This window comes from Oncorhynchus mykiss, chromosome 12 (assembly GCF_013265735.2).
Source record: "Oncorhynchus mykiss isolate Arlee chromosome 12, USDA_OmykA_1.1, whole genome shotgun sequence".
NCBI classification, from domain to species: Eukaryota; Metazoa; Chordata; class Actinopteri; order Salmoniformes; family Salmonidae; genus Oncorhynchus; species Oncorhynchus mykiss.
This window is the reverse complement of record NC_048576.1, coordinates 73,439,164-73,459,690: the sequence shown is the minus strand read 5'-3', so window position 1 is coordinate 73,459,690 and position 20,527 is coordinate 73,439,164. Positions and strand designations below refer to the sequence as shown.

At 42.3% G+C, this 20,527-nt stretch overlaps 1 protein-coding gene across 1 annotated transcript; it reads right to left on the bottom strand.

Annotated features, from left to right (window-relative positions):
• Nucleotides 1–16,308: 16,308 nt before the first annotated feature.
• Nucleotides 16,309–19,922, bottom strand: LOC110538457 (forkhead box protein J1-B). The gene is made up of 3 exons (XM_021625289.2): nucleotides 18,852–19,922; nucleotides 18,067–18,651; nucleotides 16,309–17,505 (listed from the first exon to the last, which is right to left on the bottom strand). The coding sequence occupies exons 2-3, from the start codon at nucleotides 18,637–18,639 to the stop codon at nucleotides 16,681–16,683; spliced, it is 1,398 nt and encodes a 465-aa protein (XP_021480964.2). The 5' UTR covers nucleotides 18,640–18,651; nucleotides 18,852–19,922; the 3' UTR covers nucleotides 16,309–16,680.
• Nucleotides 19,923–20,527: the final 605 nt, after the last annotated feature.

Genomic DNA, 20,527 nt, shown 5'->3' with positions numbered 1-20,527 from the left:
CCTCAGTCTTCATTTTGTTCAGGGTTTTCTCAAAACGCAATTGAAGGCCAGTTTTGAATCTATTCTCCCTTTCACTGTACTGTTATCAAATCAATCCATAGAGAAATCCACCAAGTTCACACTTCAATGCACCATAATGTATGTAAGGGCTACTTATATCACCATTATATGATATAGTAAAACATGATTAGTGAAACGTCTGTGTAGGCTTTAAAGAGTTTTGAAGCCTCCATTAAGCTTTAGAAGTTAAAGCTCAAAGTGTGAACAAGATCACCAATGTTTTTTTCTCTCACATCGATGATGTCATTTTGGCACGCTAACGTCAGCGCCCACGTCGTCCTTTCTGGGCGGCTCTCATGTGCCGGCCTCGTGCTACAATATTCCCACGTTTGTATGTCGTGGATCTGGTCCAGGGTATGTGCATGTAGCAAACGTAGCCGATATACTGTAGCTCACATTGCGTTGACACGTGGGGCCCTTAGGGGAGTGTTTTGGAGACACCCCCAAGGGCCCCATGGAAAGAGATGTAGCGTGGCTTCTGGCTTACTGGCATGATAGGCATGTGTGTGCAGTTCCAAGGACATGTGGGCTTTCACTGTAACAAACCCAGAGAGAAAGAGAGAGGGAGATTTGGGTGGATTGCTGTAAGGCTGATTTCATGGCTTAGAGGTTTAGCTCAGCTGCTAATTAATGAGAATGAAAGCAGCCTGTTTGCTGGGCTGCCTGGAGGAGAGTAAACCTGTTTATATCTACTGGGCCTGGAGGAACCGGGTAGGATGAGTAGGTTACAGAACGACTACTCTTGATGTCACCAGACAGAGGAACAGATCTGTAGTCAAATAAAGTAGTATGATCATATATGATGATGTCATTTATGTAGCACTATGCTAGTTATTTATGGTGATCATTTATGTAGCGCTATGCTAGTTATTTATGGTGATCATTTATGTAGCACTGTGCTAGTTATTTATGGTGATAATTTATGTAGCGCTATGCTAGTTATTTATGGTGATCATTTATGTAGCACTGTGCTAGTTATTTATGGTGATAATTTATGTAGCGCTATGCTAGTTATTGATGGTGATCATTTATGTAGGACTGTGCTAGTTATTTATGGTGATCGTTTATGTAGCGCTATGCTAGTTATTTATGGTGATCATTTATGTAGCACTGTGCTAGTTATTTATGGTGATCATTTATGTAGCACTGTGATAGTTATTTATGGTGATCATTTATGTAGCACTGTGATAGTTATTTATGGTGATCATTTATGTAGCACTGTGATAGTTATTTATGGTGATAATTTATGTGATTTTTATTTTGTGCTGTATGCAGCTAATCCACATGTAGAATATTATATTTTCTTATTACATTTCTACCAGGGCCATCGGTAAGGTGCAACTTTGTCTGTTAGTTTCTAAATATTGAGATTGCCAGATAAATTGTTAGATGGCAGCATTTCTTCACATAGTGACTGAAATGGACATTAATCCCCAAAACAATCTTCCTTGGGTAGTTTACAGAAAGCTAATGAGATTATGATGAGAAAGCGAAATAATGTCATGTCGTCCATTCCTTATCAGTTATTAGTATAGCCTTTCATTACTTGTCATACTGTTTACATTAAGATGATATTGTAGACAACTAAGACAACTTTGCCCACGTCAACATGACTTTTGAGATACCCCCCATAGTCTTATCCACACAGGCTTAGCAAAGCCATAATAGCTTTAACACTACTGAATGTGGAGTAACTCGGCTCTGTAGTCCACTATTCTACCAAAAAGCATTGTCGGTAGGATAACTTTAGAAACGGATGGTGAAATCTCTATTTCCAGTCAACAGCTGCGTCTTTCCAAGACAATCACAATGAGAAAATCCCCACTTGTTGGGCTCACTGGATATTAGGCCTAAAGCGTATGCACAGATTGTGTTTTTTTATCACGTGATTTTTTTGGGGGATCCACCTAAAGCTCTTGTCTTCCTAGTCTCACTAGTTTGCTTGAAAAGGAAAGAGGAGAGGAGAGGAGGGTCTCACTGCTGTTGTCAGGAAGGTAATTATCTCAAGGAGCACTCAAACCTCTGAGCTGCAGCTTCTAGCCACTTTAAATGAGAGTTGAGGAGGAAATTATGCTGTGGTGACGTGCAATGGGGGTTTGGGAGGGCATATCAGGTTCTCACCTCCTATATGTTTTCCATGTGACATCATGTCCTTGTTTGTTAGTGTCCAATGTTTTGGATTACACTCAGATACATAAGACTCCATTTTACAAAGTTGTTGACGAATATCATTATATTCCTAAAACCTTTGATAACCTAAAATCATGGATCACTGGATCAGGATGTGACAATACTTTCAACAAATAATGACAGAATAATAAGAGCACTATAATGTAGTGTTACAGAATGGTGTGTGTATGTGTGTGTGTGTGTGTGTGTGTGTGTGTGTGTGTGTGTGTGTGTGTGGTGTACACTACCGTTCAAAAGTTTGGGGTCACTTAGAAATGTTTTTGAAAGAAAAGCAATTTTTTTGTCTATTAAAATGACATCAAATTGGTCAGAAAAACACTGTAGACAATGTTGTAAATTACTATTGTAGCTGGAAGCGGCTGATTTTTAATGGAATATCTACATAGGCATACAGAGGTCCATTATCAGCAACCATCACTCCTGTGTTCCAATGGCACGTTGTGTTAGCTAATCCAAGTTTATAATTTCAGAAGGCTAATTGATCATTAGAAAACCATGTTGCAATTATGTTAGCACAGCTGAAAACTATTGTGCTGATTTAAAGAACCAATAAAACTGGCCTTCTTTAGACTAGTTGAGTATCTGGAGCATCAGCATTTGTGGGTTCAATTACAGGCTGTATGTGTGCACATGTGTGCCTGCATGTGCATCAGTGTGTGTGCAAATGGAATTGGTTCTGGAGCTGTACTGTCAGTGTCAGCTTAATGAGGTTAGTGGGTGAGGTTGGCACAGTGTGCCAGACTGTTTTAATCTGTATCGACCTGCTCAGGCACATCCAGAGGATCACCCATCCTCTGACAGCGTAGTCTCATAACACTTCTACCCTTCTGTGCTGGGAGATTACACTAGCTGGTTATGAGACTAGTAGCTCTACTTGGCCTAACAAATGACACAGAGACTGGGCTACAGGTCAACAGCAATGGGAAAAGGGAGGATGGGTGGCTGAAATCCATGGGTAAATATGAGTCCTCCTAAATGAAGTTTGGGTTAGGGTTGAGCCAGGGTGTGGACATGAAGCTAGGGTTAAGGAATCCTACATACTGTAGGTTTGGTTTGCTCCTAGCAGAACTTGGCATACTATCATACTCCATAAAGACATTTGCTTGTAAAAAAGGAAAAAAAGGGCATTTTGTCCATCCTGAGTCACCGTAGCAACAACATAGCCAGAAATACTTCCTCAAAATAGTCAGAATTAATCTAAAATAACTCAAGAAATCGGTCATTAATTTTGACGGTTTATGTGACGTGATCTTTGTCAGGCAATTTTACATTTAACTAAGATGTTTGGTGCAGTATTTCTCAAGTGAAAAAATGCATGAAACCTAGTCGTCTCTCGTTGAATGAGAACAAACTCTTCATGTTCCCACTCTTACTAGGAGTAGTACTGTTGACCAATCACAGACTAAGGGGCGTAGACTTTGGCTACCGAACTTCGACTTGCCTCAAGAAATGTTTTTGTGTGCATGAACAGACGAAAAAAACTGCCAAAGACCAGAGAACTAACAAAAAAGATATAATAAATGCACAAACTGTTTTGACTGGGAAGCATACGGTAAACTTTAGAGTTAGAGTTGAGACGGAGTGTGGACATGAAGCTAGGGTTAGAGTTAGAGTTGAGACGGAGTGTGGACATGAAGCTAGGGTTAGAGTAAGGGTTGAGTTTAGGGTTAGTTGATTGTCTTGGGGAGGGACCTGGCCTTGCACTTGCTGACTGACTGACCTTGTAACTTGACGCAGACCATAGCCAAGCCCGGCAAGTGTCCAGTGAGAGACACTCTCCTCTTTGTGCTTAGAGACAGTCATCCAGTGTCCAGGATCCAGTTTGTTGCATAAAAGAAACCACACAATATCATACTTGGACTAATGAAGGGAGGGAATATGAGTGCTTGAAAATACATAATATACAGTGAGTGTAAAAAACATAAAGAACACCTGCTCTTTCCAGGACAGACTGACTAGTTGAATCCAGGATATGATTCCTTATTGATGTCACAAAATCCACTTCAATCAGTGTAGATGAAGGGGAGACGACAGGTTAAAGAAGGATTTTTAACAATTGAGACATGGATTGTGTATGTGTGCTATTCAGATGGTGAATGGGCAAGACAAAATATGTGTCTTTGAACAGGGTATGGTAGTAGGTGCCAGGCCCACAGGTTTGAGTCTGTCTAGAACCGCAATGCTGATGGCTTTTTTATGCTCAATAGTGTCCCGTGTGGATCAAGAATTGTCCACCATCCAAAGGACATCCAACCAATTTGACACAACTGTGGGAAGCATTGGAGTCAACATGGGCCTGTGGAATGCTTTCGACACCATGTAGAGTCCGTGCTCCAACTAATTGAGGCTGTTCTGAGGGCAAAGGGTGCAACTCAATATTAGGAAGGTCTTCTTAATGTTTTGTACACTCAGTGTATACAGATATTATGAGTAAGGACTGAAAAGTGGTGATACAGATCTTTATCAACATTATATGACATTTTGGAGTATCTGCCCACTGGCCGAAAACTGGTTTAATCAACGTTGTTTCCACGTCATTTCAACCCGAAATTCAATGCGATGACGTTGAATCAACGTGGAAAATTGATTGGATTTGAAAAAAGTCAGAGGATGCAGAGGTGAATCATAGCTGAACATTGATCTTACTCTGAGATTGGAGAAACTGGACACAGACTTCAGTTCAATGTCTAGTTTTACATTTGGTTGACATTTTAGCTAACGTGAATTCAATGTGAAATCAACAAAAAAGAGACAGCTTTTCATTGGATATTGGTTAAAAGTTGGGTGAGAAAAAAAAAGAAATCTTACGTTGAAAACTTTTTTCAAATCCAATCAACTTCCCACACTGATTCAACGTCATCACCTTGAATTTAGGGTTGAAATGACGTGGAAACAACGTTGATTAAACCAGTTTTCGCCCAGTGGGCAGATACTCAAAAAAAATCACATAATGCCGATAAAGATCTGTATCACCCCTTGCACACATGATATGGGCAAAATAATACCAACCGTGACCAATCCATTGACTCAAGAACAATTACAGCTTATTATTATTACAGGTGTTTCACTAGTTCCTGTTTGGAATGTATGTGCCTGAACTGTCTAATCAGTAATCAACAGTCAGTCAGAGCATGTACGGGCTTGCTGTGGTAGCAGGTGTGGTTCAGAAGTATAGGTCATTCACATCAACACACAATGGACAGTGAGACAAGTAGTTATTAGTCCTTATCAATGGTGCACAATTATGGGTCTCGGTGGGTTCTTGCCAAACATACTGGTCTACTCAAACATGGCGCCTGTTCTTGGAAGCAGACTGCAGTTCTGATGTGCATCATCGATTCTCAGTGAATGTGTCTGTATGTTATTTATTGACAGCCCATCGTTTACAATGCATTTTGTGAAGTTTTTTTGTTGCAAGGACCATATTTACTCATCTGCCGTTGGTTATACTGCAGTTTCCCCACTAGAGGGCGCCTCGGAGGGTGTAGAATTAAAGTGTTGAGAATCATCTGTACAGGGCTATTCTAGAAATGATACATGCTATATTCACAATATTTAGGGATCATGAAAGAATACAAACTTTGAAGAACAATAGTTCATGTTAAACGGCTTGTCAAGAACTGTCAAGGTTGTTCATGATCCAATCTTTTATTATCAGTTGAAAGGCCACCAGTGTTGACCCAGGGCTGCCTCCACCTCAAGCCCAGACTTGCAATATTGGCGAACAGTGTCCCTTGTCCAAGTAACTATACATTCCAGATCTATCATATTACCCCTCGGATCATTTTTTGGTATATTTCCATTACAAGACAGCACCAAACATTTCACAGTATCCACGTCAGTCCTGGCCTGTCTCTTCTTTCAACAGACACATATTCTGGTGTAAACTATCAAATGGATCTGTACCGTGCAGTATTTCTATATCAACATTAGTATCATGAAGAACTATTTCTTAATTGTTCTACCTGTTTTTTTGTTCACATATGTATTACATGTTGACTATAAAAATCGTCATAGTCTAAAATGAAGGACCGGACATTAAACATCATGTTAAGGACATACAGGGTCATTTTGTAGACAATAGTGACCTTGACCAGACAGGGAGGAGAGGAGGGCTATATAGGCACATTCCTGTTGTCATGGTAAAATGACTTTCAGGAAACTGGACAGCAATAAAGAGATAGTCACATGGAGATGAGAGGAAGCGTATAAGAGACAGACCACACACTAATTCTATTAGCATATTTCAGGGAAGTGGTTGTGTAGGTTTATTGTGTGGTTGATGTGCAGAAGAGGAAGTATAATCGAAGTAAACACACACAGGCTTATATCACTTACCTGCCATCATGAGTACCAGAAGGCCAGTTTTATGGAGACCATCAGCAGGGGGCACTGTGAAACCTGCATGACCCGGCAATGTCTCAATCAGTCCCTCTTGTACATTATTAGTCTAACACAGGTGCATAACAAATAGCTTCAGTTACTCTAGGGCCAATATAACTTTGAAGCAGAAAAGCAAGATCTTATTGATAGTACTGTTCGTTGATTATGATCTGACATGGGGCTCGACATTCTTGTTTCAGTGTTCTCCTTTTTGTCCATTCCAATTCTGTACACAGATTCAGTCATATCCAAGTAAACACGTTACAGATGGATGGACCCAAATCATTTTTTGTCTGTTCTCCAAAAAGCCAACCCACCATCTCTATACTTATTTCATGATTTATTATTAGCCTGACTGTCTTTATTGTTACCCACATGTTTAACCTCCAAATAAGTGCACACATTCTCCTCTTCAAATAGCCAGTTGGTGTTCATATGAGCTGTTAACTTGAGCTTGCGGTTGACCAATGGGAGGTTAGCATGGTCCTTTTGGAATGCCACCCCCTGCTGAGCCCACTGTGTCTGATGTTGGGAGGGAGGGAGGGAGGGAGGGAGGGAGGGAGGGAGGGAGGGAGAGCGAGAGGGAGAGAGAGGGAGAGAAAGAGGGAGGGAGGGAGGGAGGGAGAGAGAGAGAGAGAGAGAGAGAGAGAGAGAGGGAGAGAGAGAAAGAGAGAGAGGAAGAGAAAGAGGGAGAGTGAGGGAGGGAGGGAGGGAGGGAGGGAGGGAGGGAGGGAGGGAGGGAGGGAGGGAGGGAGGGAGGGAGGGAGGGAGGGAGAGAGAGAGAGAGAGAGAGAGAGGGAGAGAGAGAGAGAGGAAATACTGCTGTAACCTTAGATGGCCTAACACGGGGTAGTCCTATTCCCAAAGGTTACAGCAGTGTTTGGTCTCTCTCTCTCCTCCTGACAGAAGCTGGTGCGTGTCCCTGTGGTCCAGGATAATTGGTTCTGTGACATAAAAAAGGGAGGCATCTTGAGTGTGGACAGGTCCTGACCCTAATGCCAGAGCAAGCCCCCATGATTACCACTGCACAAAGACCCCTCTCTCAGCCATGGGATGGACAGATTCAAATGCTAAAGAGTTGCTCAATTAAGTATTCATATGATCAGAAAAGGGGTATTGAACAATACCCCAGAAACAATGCTCTGAATGACGCGGAGGTCTGCATTCTCATCAAGTATCCAAGCCCCATAATTAGGATTGGCCTAGGACATGTTTTTTAGTAAGTGCACTGAATCATTTGGCCAAATTGTGTGATTGATTGTGTAGTGTAATATATGCCCTTGTGACTGTGTCTTCTAGAGAGCTCTAGAAGACAATATCAAAATGTCAAAAATAAAAGTCTGTTGGAATAAGGCATTCATACTAGGATTTATACATACTTTCACCAAGCGCTACTACTTCAAAATTACTTTGCCAATCTGTGGTGATGAGGGAGATCTTGGCTGATGTAAATGTGCTTGTTACATCACCAATATTTGTACACAATGTTCTTCACCCTGTCTATTTAGGTCAGAATGGTCTCCAGGTATCTCTCCCTCTCTTTCCCATTGTTACCATCTAGTACAGCATTAACGAGAGCCACAAGTTATCCCATCTCTCCCTCTGCTCTCTCATTTAAGCAGCTGCCTAATGAGCTCTGGCCCCTAGGGACTCCCAGGGTCCCCCGGTACCTGATACCCCTTCCTGAGATACCAACCATGCTCCTACCCACAATGTAGCTTCTTCTCTCTGAGGTCTCACGTCGTCGTCTGGTTTTAGATGAAAAAAAGCCTTCTGACTCTAATATTTGACAGTGCGGTAATTCGTCAAGAGTGATCAATGATAGCTTTTTATAACATTGCTGTCCAACAGGACAAGGTGTATATTCATTTTTCTGTTTTTCTGTGAAAATTGACATTTGTCTGATTAATGCACTTTAACACTTGCAATATGCCTGCTTTCATCAGGTATTAAGTATGACGACGGCTTACTGTGTGTCCTCTGCTTGTGTGTATGTGCACGATGACGGCCCATAATGGGTCTGCCGCCATGGACCTATGCCTCTCAAAGCAGGGAAGGAGAAAACCCAGGAGAAGGACTGTGTTCCACTGTTGATCCAGCATGAATATTTAAAGTAGCGCTGATGGAGAGGACCCTTCTCTCTCCTGGAGGAACTGAGGCTTCTGGGAGCTGCACACACAGCACGCACTTCCCTGCTGTGCCTCTTGGCCAATCACAATAGGCAGGCAGGTGTACTGCATGTTAGATCCACAGTCTGCCGGGGACAGGTGTAGTCCCAGCTACAGTAATTACATTGCTTTTAATGAATCCCACCGATCTCTTCTGCAAGAGAGGCCGGTGGCCTAACATCTTGATCAATGGTGTTACGGACTGGTGTTTTGTGGCTTTTTACATCTTTTGTTTGCCTCTATCATTTCTGCAATGTATTAAAATCTGCGTGATTGTACATTTAGAATGTTGTTCTTAGTGGTTGAGAAGTGTTCCACGATATGAGCTTTGTTATTCAGTATATATACAGTATAGTCTGGTTAATAATGTTTTGTGAATGCCAGTTACATAAAACCTTTTCAAAAGCAGAATAGTCCTTCCAGGAAGTAATTTTAATCTTTTAACGAGGTCTGCTTTTACTGGCTGATTCATGGTAGGCACTTGTTCTTTTGATTGGTCAAATTGACTACTGATTGTTAGTCTGATTAGTAAAAGAGAGAGATTATTGTGTTGAGTATAATGATGTCCTAAGAGGAGAGCAGGTGAGAGAGACTCTGCTCCCATCACATCTACCTCCAGCATACATACACACATCCCTCCATCCATACAGCTGATTAGGGAGGTCCCAGTGCAGTCACCCGGTCCCAGGCATTGGGAAGGAAGGTGTAGTGTTACCCTGTATTAACCAGTTAGCTGGCCCAGGGAGCCAGATGCCAGGCTTCATAAAGCAGGGAGCAGCTAATCAAATAAGACTCTCTTCAAGACCCAGACAATGCCTGCAATGTCAACCCACCTTCTTATTCATCAGGGGAGGTGAGAGAAATAGAAAAGAGGACGGAGCATCTGCCCTTACACACACACACACACACACACACACACACACACACACACACACACACACACACACACACACACACACACACACACACACACACACACACACACACACACACACACACACACACACAGCAGACAACTCAAATGAACACATGCATTTATTGCAATGATGTGGCAGAAAATACTTTCTTATAACAATCGAGAGATTTGCAAGAGTTAATTCCTGAGTGGCGCAGCGGTCTAAGGCACTGCATCTCAGTGCTAGAGGCGTCACTACAGACACCCTGGTTCGAATCCAGGCTGTATCACAATCGGCTGTGACTGGGAGTCCCATAGGGCGGCGCACAATTGGCTCAGCGTCATCCGGGTTTGGCCGGGGTAGGCCGTCATTGAAAATAAGATTTTGTTCTTAACTGACTAGCCAAGTTAAATAAAGGTTCAATGGCAGTAGATAATAATTATTCAACATGCTGTGTTACAGGGCATTCCCTTCTTTCCTCAGTCTGGTCTGGAATGGAGGCTGTTGTTTGGTATTCATTATTGATGATAATCCACATTCCCCATAGGGATAGAGCAGACCCACAGCAGGTGGAGGCTGGTGTAGAGGTGGGGCACTTAACCCTAATTGCTCCTGTAAGTCGCTCTGGATAAGAGCATCTGCTAAATTACTAAAATGTGACATAAATGATGATGACTAAGGATCACCTGATGAGAGGTTCTCAAACAGACGTGAACAGAGGTTCGCAAACAGCAGTGAAGATGTTTCACCCCCAGCCTGTCACCTCAGGATTCTCTGACATGATGCTGCTCTAATTGGACCCCTCTTTTGTTTTGACATCAATGGTCAGATATCCTGCTGATGCACTGAGATTGGGAGATGTTCAGACTGGACTATCTATAGGGCCAAGGATGAGACCAAATCTAGTCAGACCAAATCTAAAGGAGACAATCCTTTCACCCCCTTTCTCAGAGGGGCCCAAGTTAATTACAGCCTCAACAGGAGAACTAGCTGACAGATCTGTGACCTCTGACCTTTACCCTGCTGCCCATCAAAGCCAGAGGGAACACTGCATGACCCCAGCTTTGTGTTGGTGTATACACAGAGAGATCTAGAACATAGCTATATTAAAAATGGCAGTAAACCCATGCTGTGGTTTTATTTTCTGTCTGGAGTCCTCAGGGGTGAGACATGCTCCCGCTACCGTTTCATATAAGGAATCAACTGCTTTCTGAACTTGTGAACCACCACTGCAGGACACCACAGAGGCACTTCCATGTTCCTGGGTGAATAATAGAACAGGAATGCCACTTCCGATAATTCTTTACCACAACAGATTGGATTATCACTCATTGGGCCTATTTAGTTCCCCTCACAATAAAGAGATGCTGTTTGGGAATTAAGTGGTTTATTCATGGGGGTTATCATTCCAGCATTCCGAGTCCATTCCTTGTATTGTTCCTTTCACACACATGCATCCTTCTACCTTCTCCCTAAATGTACTTGAAAAGTTTAAACCTGCCTCTGTTTTCATTACACTCACAATTTGAGGGAAGAAAAAAATCATTACTATAGTATATACTACAGTTTTCTTTTTACTACAATATTTATACTATAGTTAACTGTAAATACCATATAATTCACTGTAGTGCTTTTGCACAAAACACTACAGTGAATACTACAGTAGAGTCGTCAAAATACTTCAGTGAATACTATAGTATTTATACCATAGTATGGACAAAGACAGAACAGCATGTTTTAGAAACTATGCGGTATAGATTCAGTAAAGAGGTCAATGGAACTCGACCAAAACAATGGAAATGCCATGTAAACGCGTAGCGGAAAGATGCCATGGGGGAAAGCCTGAATCTCCTCATTGCCCCCCAGCAAAATTAGCCTACATTTAGTCTATTGTTTATACATGTATGTGTATTTCACACTATATTGAGGTAAAAATTGGCGTATCATTTTTGTATGGATGTCAACCCCAATATATGTTCATCTTATCGTCATCAATCAACTGCATTACAGTTCAAAACAACTTTGACTACCAGCATCGATTTCTGTATTCTAGCTATGATACCAGCTTATACTTATGGGAGTTAGCATTTAGCAGTCACTTCTTCTAAACCTGAACAGGGACAACTTCTAATTTTATGCAGTGAAAACAGCCAAATATATCAAAATCGGACTTTAGGAACCACATCAAATCAAATTGTATTGGTCACATACATATATTTGGCAGATGTTATTGCGGGTGTAGCGAAATGCTTCTGGGTCTCTTACAATGCATCAATCATGACGGGTTTGATGAATATCCACTTTAAAAAATAAAACAAAAATGGGTTTAACTTGCCCCAATCCAGCTTCCTTCTATCCCTCACGGTCTGCGTTCCATTGACCTCCTAACACCATCTATACTACAGTATTTTCTCATGTGGGAGACCGCATACATTCATAGAGGAAGTTAATGAAAGACCATTGGACATTAAACCATTATTCCCAACCATGAAAAATACAATTTCCTTGAGTTCCTGTGAAGATTCCAGTCACAAACAGTAGGCAACTTGGTCTGCAACCTGGTCGTTCAAACAGCATGGTAAAAACTAATACTGTTTGTTTTCTATGTTTAGATTGTCTTTCTTTCTGGGGGATGTCATTGATCAGTCAACCCAAGTCCGAATTGGGAATGGACCGTGGAAATGAAATGACCATGTGAGAAAATTAGATATGTCTGTTTAACCCCTCATGTGACAGATAGAGAGACAGTCATCCCACTTGATAAAAATGGATCTCTTTTGTGTGACTGAATATCAACCATGACAGTTGGTCTCCCAAAAGATTGTTCAGTAAAGCCGAGAATGTAAAAGTTGGAACCTGTCAGGTTTCTCCTATCATAATGTATACAATAGTGATAATTGAAGACATATCTATAACCATGCTCAAGAGTATAGAAATATATTTAGAATTATGTTTTAAACTCAGCAGAGCTGTGCATTAAGACAGAGGTTTACTTGACTAATGCAAGGCACTACGCAGTCAGATGCAGGTCCTCATCCCCTTTTCTGCTCTGGCTTCACACATCTGAAGGAGATGGATCCCCAGCCGTCTCTCCACCACACAAAGACTTCCACTTGGTTTGGATGAAGATGCAGGGAACAATGAGAAGCAATCATTCTCAGAGTGAATGGACTCTGGGGATTGGGGACCATGTGTTTAATGATAGGTTTGTCAGGTCGGGACTGTTTGCACAGATGTAATAGAAACGTACACACAACAAGCCAATGGAGATTTCAGGCCATCCCCACTCTGTGTTGTGCTTTCTACTGTATATCACTGGAAAGACTAATAAAAACCAAACTGATTTGTTTTGTTCATGTATTGTGTACGTGCGTGAACCCATCAGTATCTGTTCACCCTTTGTTTCAGCTCCTCCTTGGCTGTCCTGTGCCTCCCAGCAGTCAGCTCCTCCTTGGCTGTCCTGTGCCCCCCCAGCAGTCAGCTCCTCCTTGGCTGTCCTGTGCCCCCCCAGCAGTCAGCTCCTCCTTGGCTGTCCTGTGCCCCCCCAGCAGTCAGCTCCTCCTTGGCTGTCCTGTGCCCCCCCAGCAGTCAGCTCCTGTAATCAGCAGTACCAGGAGGACATAAAGCAGACAGGGTCAGGGTGAATTGACCGCCCTGCTTGTTCACCCTGACAGATCTGCATGTTGGGCCGACAGTGTGCCACAGTTCCTTGTTTGAATAGAGCCCCATGGTTCTGCCTGCTGGGAGATAAGTCTATCAGGGCAGCTCAGGAGGGTTGGCTTCGACACCAGACAAGAAGTTTGTCCAGGGGGGAATGTTAGATTTGAGCTCACCACCCAGCTGTACCTTCTATTAGATTGTCTAGAAAGTAAGCTGTCGTAAGGCCCACAAGGTGTGGTGTGGTTCAGTTTGAGTTTAAGTGATGTGCAGATTGGCCATGGACCTCAGGATGACCTAACCTACCTACACATCCAACTGGTTTATGTTTACTCAGAATTGCATAACAACACAATGGCCCCTGCATGCCCAGACCTGCTCCACCACCTCCACCTGACCTGACTCTTCCTTAACACCTGCCTCTGGGCTGCTCATGTTCAGGGTGACGATTACAAAAACATTAGACTTACACAGACAGACCAAGTTGCACTGTGGTTATTAGTCCAGTGGGTCTGGCCATCTTGTAAAGCTTCGACAAGCTCAGACTTGCCTGAGGGAAATATCTACTTTTTTCTGTTATGAAAGACAAAGAGGTTATCTTCATTATAACATGGGGCAAGAGAAGGAGGGAAGTGTTCAGAACGGGGGACACACACACACACACACACACACACACACACACACACACACACACACACACACACACACACACACACACACACACACACACACACACACACACACACACACACACACACACACACACACACACACACACACACACACACACACACACACAATTATTTTTATCCTGGAAGAATTTCTCCACCATGAGTGAAATTGAATGAGCGCTGCTACAATACCTCGTCACACTCTATCGCTAATGGATCCTCTGGAAATGGAATTTGGATTTGTTGGGAAAGGCTGATAAATAAACAACTCCTCGAGGGAACTGAAAGAAACGTTTCATCTTGCAGAGATGGAAGTGTGTTCATCTGCCCTGCTGAGTGAAGTGCTTTGTTTTGTACCATCCATTTCAGAATGCACTGAGGGACCTGGGCTTAGGCAGGCTGGTCCTCATAAGACAAACTTTCAGTGGTGGATGGTGAGAGGGTGTAGGTAGGGGATAAAGATAGGACAGTTCATTCCTGGTAGAGTAGAAGAGTTGCAAATGTACTTGTCCTATCTGTCTGTCTACTACATACATTAACAATAGATAATACAGTATAGTTAAGCAATAAGGCACGAGGGGGTGTGGTATATGGCCAATATACCACGGCTAAGGGCTGTTCTTATGCGTGACATAAGTGGAGTGTCTGGATACAGGATATATTGGCCATATACCACAACCCCCGAGTTGCCTTATTGCTATTATAAACTGGTTACCAACATAATTAGAGCAGCAAAAATAAAAAAAATGGTCCTACCTGTGGTATACGGCCTGATATACTAGTGCTGTCAGCCAATCAGCATTCAGGGCTCGAACCACCCAGTTTATAATGAGATTTATACAACGGGTGGGTCTAATCCTGAATGCTGATTGGTTAAAACCTATTCCAGCTGGTGTCTATTCCACAAGTTAACACCTATTTACTTTGTTCCATATTTTTCCTATCCCTAGGAAGATCATAGAAACTACATCACAAAAGCATTTATTTTGAAGTCCACTATCTTTATTTAATGAATGCATTATTTACAGCCTTTTATTTAATCATTCAATAATTAATCACCCCATTCATCACATGCACATTTAGATAAACTTACTGCCAAAGAGATGACCATCTATGCTGAAAAAGTTATTCAGTATTTTCAAGTTTTAACTGTATTACTTGAATCATACATAAAACATCATGTACATAACATACCCTTACAACCATGGCTATACTAATGTTAGGTAATCCTGAGCCTTTTTAGAATATCTACTAATGGAAAGAATATTAAAAAATCATCAAGTTTTACAGTTGAAGACTTTCAGAGCATAATGCAGCCGGTTGGACAGCTAGAAAACTGTCACGGCACAACTCTCTCTTGCATTATGTCTGATCTGATTGCCCACAAAATACTGATTATGAAATTATATTATATTAATATGTGAAGAGTTCCAAAACACTATACACACACATTTTTCACATTTGTTTTTTCATCAGAAATTATTGCTTATCCTTCATGTGTGTGTAAAATATCAAATGTCCACTTGTCTAATGTCCATTGCTCATGTTTCTTGGCCCAAGCAAGTTGGTTCTTATTGGTGTCCTTTAGTAGTGGTTTCTTTGCAGCAATTCGTGCATGAAGGCCTGATTCACACAGTCTCCTCTGAACAGTTGATGTTGAGATGTGTCTGTTACTTGAACTCTGTGAAGCATTTATTTGGGCTGCAATTTCTGAGGCCGGTAACTCTAATGAACTTATCCTCTGCAGCAGAGGTAACTCTAGGTCTTCCATTCCTGTGGTGGTCCTCATGCGAGCCAGTTTCATCATAGCGCTTGAGGGTTTTTGCAACTGCACTTGAAGAAACTTTCAAAGTTCTTGACATTTTCCAGATTGACTGATGTTCATGTCTTAAAGTAATGATGGACTGTCATTTCTCTTTGCTTATTTGAGCTGTTCTTGCCATAATATGGACTTGGTCTTTTATCAAATCTTCTGTATACCCTTACCTTATCACAACACAACTGATTGGCTCAAATGCATTAAGAAGGAAAGAAATTCCACAAATTCACTTTTAAGAAGGCACGCCTGTTAATTGAAATGCATTCCAGGTGACTACCTCATGAAGCTGGTTGAGAGAATGCAAAGAGTGTGCAAATCTGTCATCAAGGCAAAGGGTGGCTATTTGAAGAATTTAAAATGTAAAATATGTTTAGATTTGTTTAACACTTTTTTGGTTACTACATGATTCCATATGTGTTATTTCACAGTTTTGATGTCTTTACTATTATTCTACAGTGTAGAAAATAGCAAAAAATTCAGAAAAACCTTTGAATGAGTAGATGTTCTAAAACTTTTGACCGGTGTATAGATTTTAGTGTATAGATTTTTGGAATGAAGTGGTTGCTAATTAGGATCGATTTATTTAGTTCTATAACAGACATTCAATGCTACATTAAAAACAGCATGTTTATTTCATAGATGCAAACAATCAAAAAGCAAATAGAAATGCACATAAAAAACACTGTAAATCTGACTCAGATTAAAAAATAAATCAATTAAAGTATGTTTCTCTGAATGAATCCATGATGCTAATGTAGCAAAACAGTAGTCTATAGGTCCTCTGGCCTCCTGCTGGACTGCGTGTTCAGTATTGGGGCTGGTGCTGGGTGAGGGTGTCACATATAAGACTCTGCTGTCCCCCATGGCTGCATCTCAGTGAAGAAGCCTTCACAGAAGCTGAGACTATGGTCCAGGGTGATAGGCACTGCCTGCACCTCCTCTTTCAGCTCCTCCCAGGGGTGCCTCTGCTGCTCATCAGGGAACAGTGTCGGCTCCTCAAAGTGCTGTGGGAGTGGCTGCTGCAGCCCAGTCAGGTTGAGGTGCTGCTGGATCTCCTCCATGCTGTAGCAGCCCATGGTGGTCACCTCCATGTACCTGCAGGCCTGCTGGTGGTCCCGGTCAGCCCCTCCGCTGCACCACCTCCCCAGGTGCCAGGCCCGGCCATGATCCTGCTGGGAGAGCTCCACCTTACACCCCAGGGAGTTCAGAGCTAGGTTAATGTCTAGATCCTCAAAGTTATTGCTGCTCCCATTGAGAACATCGTCAAACACCATGGCCCAGTCTAGTTCACCCTTCAGTGCCTCTGGTTCCATGAGATCCGGTGTCAACAGTGGTGACTTATGGACTGTCTCCCACTTTGTGCCACTAAGTTTGCGTCTGTTCCCAGCACCTGCTCCTCTGTGGGACACTGTGTAGTGGGCCTGTTGAAAATGCTGGTGGTACTCCTGGGTTTTCCGGTTACGGGATGATCCTTGGGTTTTGCTGTGTCTCTGGGTGTTGAAATGGATGGCTGACATCCGCCTGCGCTTGAAGACTCCATTGACAAACATGTCCGCGTACTGAGGGTCAATCTGCCAGAATCCCCCTTTTCCTGGTTCATTCTTCTGCCTGGGAACCTTCATGAAGCACTTGTTGAGTGACAGGTTATGACGGATAGAGTTCTGAGGAGAGAATAGAATGGGGGTTCATGAAAAGACGAGCTAACTGATAGTAGTCTTACTAAAGATGCTCTGTCATTTGTTGCTGGATCGTCATAATGTCACACCTAACGATGTGTATATATAAATCATTGGTTATAACATGTCAAATGTGCATCGTCAGGACAAGGTAATAACAATTTAAGTTCGTTATACTCCTGAATCATATAGTCCCCATCACAGAGATTCCAAGAAAATCAAACAACGTCAATCATTTAAACGTGTCTAATAAAACGACACGTTTGAATGGTCAGCGAGAGTTGCGCCTTTTCCTGTCCGATGATGTCTACTCATCTTCTACTTATTTCCCCCAAAACATCAAACAAGAAATAACCCACGGTTACGTCAATGATGAACAAATATAACCACGATAGGCCTAGAACTTATTTTCCATACAACATCAAAATAAATACTGTATCTCTGAGGGATTAGTTGCATGCAATCGCCCACCCGTCTCTCTCCCCCCATGTTGTGTACCTCTCTCAGGTTTGATCAATAATGTAGAAGACAGACTGAGTCACTAACCTGCCAGCTGGTCTCAGCGTGTCTGTAGTAGCAGAAGTTCTCTGTGATCCAGTTATAGATAGCAGACAGTGTGATCTTGTTCTTCTTGCCAGCCTGCATGGCTCTGCAGATCAGTGTGGCGTAGGAGTAGGGAGGCTTCACCTCGTGGTTGGTCTTGAAGTCTACCTCCTCCAGGGACTTGGCTGGCACAGTGATCTGGTGCTGGTTGTTGGTCACTGTCGGGTGAAGTGAGTAGTAACTAGTCCTGTTGGCTGAGGCACTGGAGGTGATGGGGCTGCCTGCACTCTGAGGCATGCCGGAGGCTGCAGTGTCCCCAGCAGGTGGACTGGAGGGGGAGTCGGAGCCCTGAGGGTGCAGGTGGCTGGGCTGAGGCAGCTGGTACGGCTGGCAAGTGGAGCCCGGTAGGCTTTCTAGACTCGCACTGACTATGGTGAAGTCCTGGAGCCATTGGAGGCTGGTGAGACTGTCATCCAGGTGCACTGAACCATTCTCATTGTCTTGGTCTTCTGGGTGAAGCTTCATCCATTTCTCCTTGAATCTGGTGGCAATCTCCTGACTTGGTAGTACTGGCATTGTAAAGTGACCCTGTTAATAAATTCCCACAAAAGATTACTGTATTACATTTCTTGCTGGCTGTCATTCCTGTGAATCCTTTACATATTGGTGTGATCTCACTCAGCTGACTTTAAATTTACATTGTGAAATACTGCATTATAAACTCATAAAAATAAAAGAACAGTGGCCATTCATTCATAAAGAAGTATTAGCAAAAGCAGTACAATTACCTTGGTCTTGGTGTACTCCGCAGTACAACTTGAGTGATCAGCTCCACTGTTCTCATATGGTACCCAAACCTCTTACACGTTATTGCGATGTCTGTACAGATGGCTTTGTGAGGTACTGCTATCTAAACATGTAAACCCAAGACTTCATTTGCAAAAGTAGCCTTCATTCAGATCCTGTCGATGTGTGATAATAATCCCATAACGGCGGAGAGACAGATCCGAACAAACTGAGGGAAAGACAGAAAAGACCGCCTTGAGTTTTAATAGCCCTAAACAAATTGCAGGTCGCTGATTGGCTCCGTGGTTTACAGGTTTCACCTTTGTTTCTACGGCTCACTGTATGAGTGCATATATAGGAAAAATGTGTTATTAAATCAGTTAAAACAGAATGTAATTGCACTTAATATTCTACGTAATATTTTTTACCTAATTAATCAGAAATAAATTGGCTTCTGACTGTCATTGAATACGTTGTGCATTTATGAATTGTAAGAAGGATGAGTTTTGATTTAAAAACGAAAGTGCCGTTTTGTTACTAAGGCTCTTCTTTAGGCTATTGGACAGTTAATGATACATATTATTTAAACGGTATCCTGAATAATTGCAGATAATGAATACATCCTTAGTTAATTGTAAAACAGCCACCTTTGGAGTTAAATGTTTTACAACTGTGATGTGACTTTACCTACACATGGTCGATACTTGAATTTACTTTTGATTAATTCCTCGTTTTATAGACACTGAATACATACATGTTACAGTTAATGAGATTGTGTGTAGTAGACAATGCGAACATACTGGCTCTGTGATGAAATTGGGTAATTCTGGTTTTGACATGATGTATTAGCGACATCTACTGGTTATTGTCGATGTTAGGTTCTCGTATTTGCTATACCCATTATTTAATCAGTAGGTATACACAGCTGACAGGGAAACTATGATTCTGTTAAAATGAATATCATCATTGTAGAAAACTCCATCACAGTCACTCTTTCTCTGATCCTGGGAGTCTGGGACACAGGCTCACAAACTCTGTCTATCTAACTCAGGGAGTAATGGGTCAGCGGTCAAACGACCTCCACTCAACACTGTCAAACGCTCCCTGAAACACTTCAGCGAGCAGGCCTTTCTAATCGACCTGGCCGGGGTATCCTGGAAGGATATTGATCTCATCCCGTCAGTAGAGGATGCCTGTTTTGTTTTTTTTAAATGCCTTCCTCACTATCTTAAATAAGCATGCCCCATTCAAGAAATTTAGAACCAGTAACAGATATAGCCCTTGGTTCTCTCCAGACCTGACTGCCCTTAACCAACACAAAAACATCCTATGGCGTTCCTCTATTATTATTATTATTAGCATCGAACAGCCCCCGTGATATGCAACTTTTCAGGGAAGCTAGAAACCAATATACACAGGCAGTTAGAAAAGCCAAGGCTAGCTTTTTCAAGCAGAAATTTGCTTCCTGCAACACAAACTCAAAAAAGTTCTGGGACACTGTTAAGTCCATGGAGAATAAGAACACCTCCTCCCAGCTGCCCACTGCACTGAAGATAGGAAACACTGTCACCACCGATAAATCCACTATAATTGAGAATTTAAATAAGCATTTTTCTACGGCTGGCCATGCTTTCCACCTGGCTACCCCTACCCCGGTCAACAGCACTGCACCCCCCAC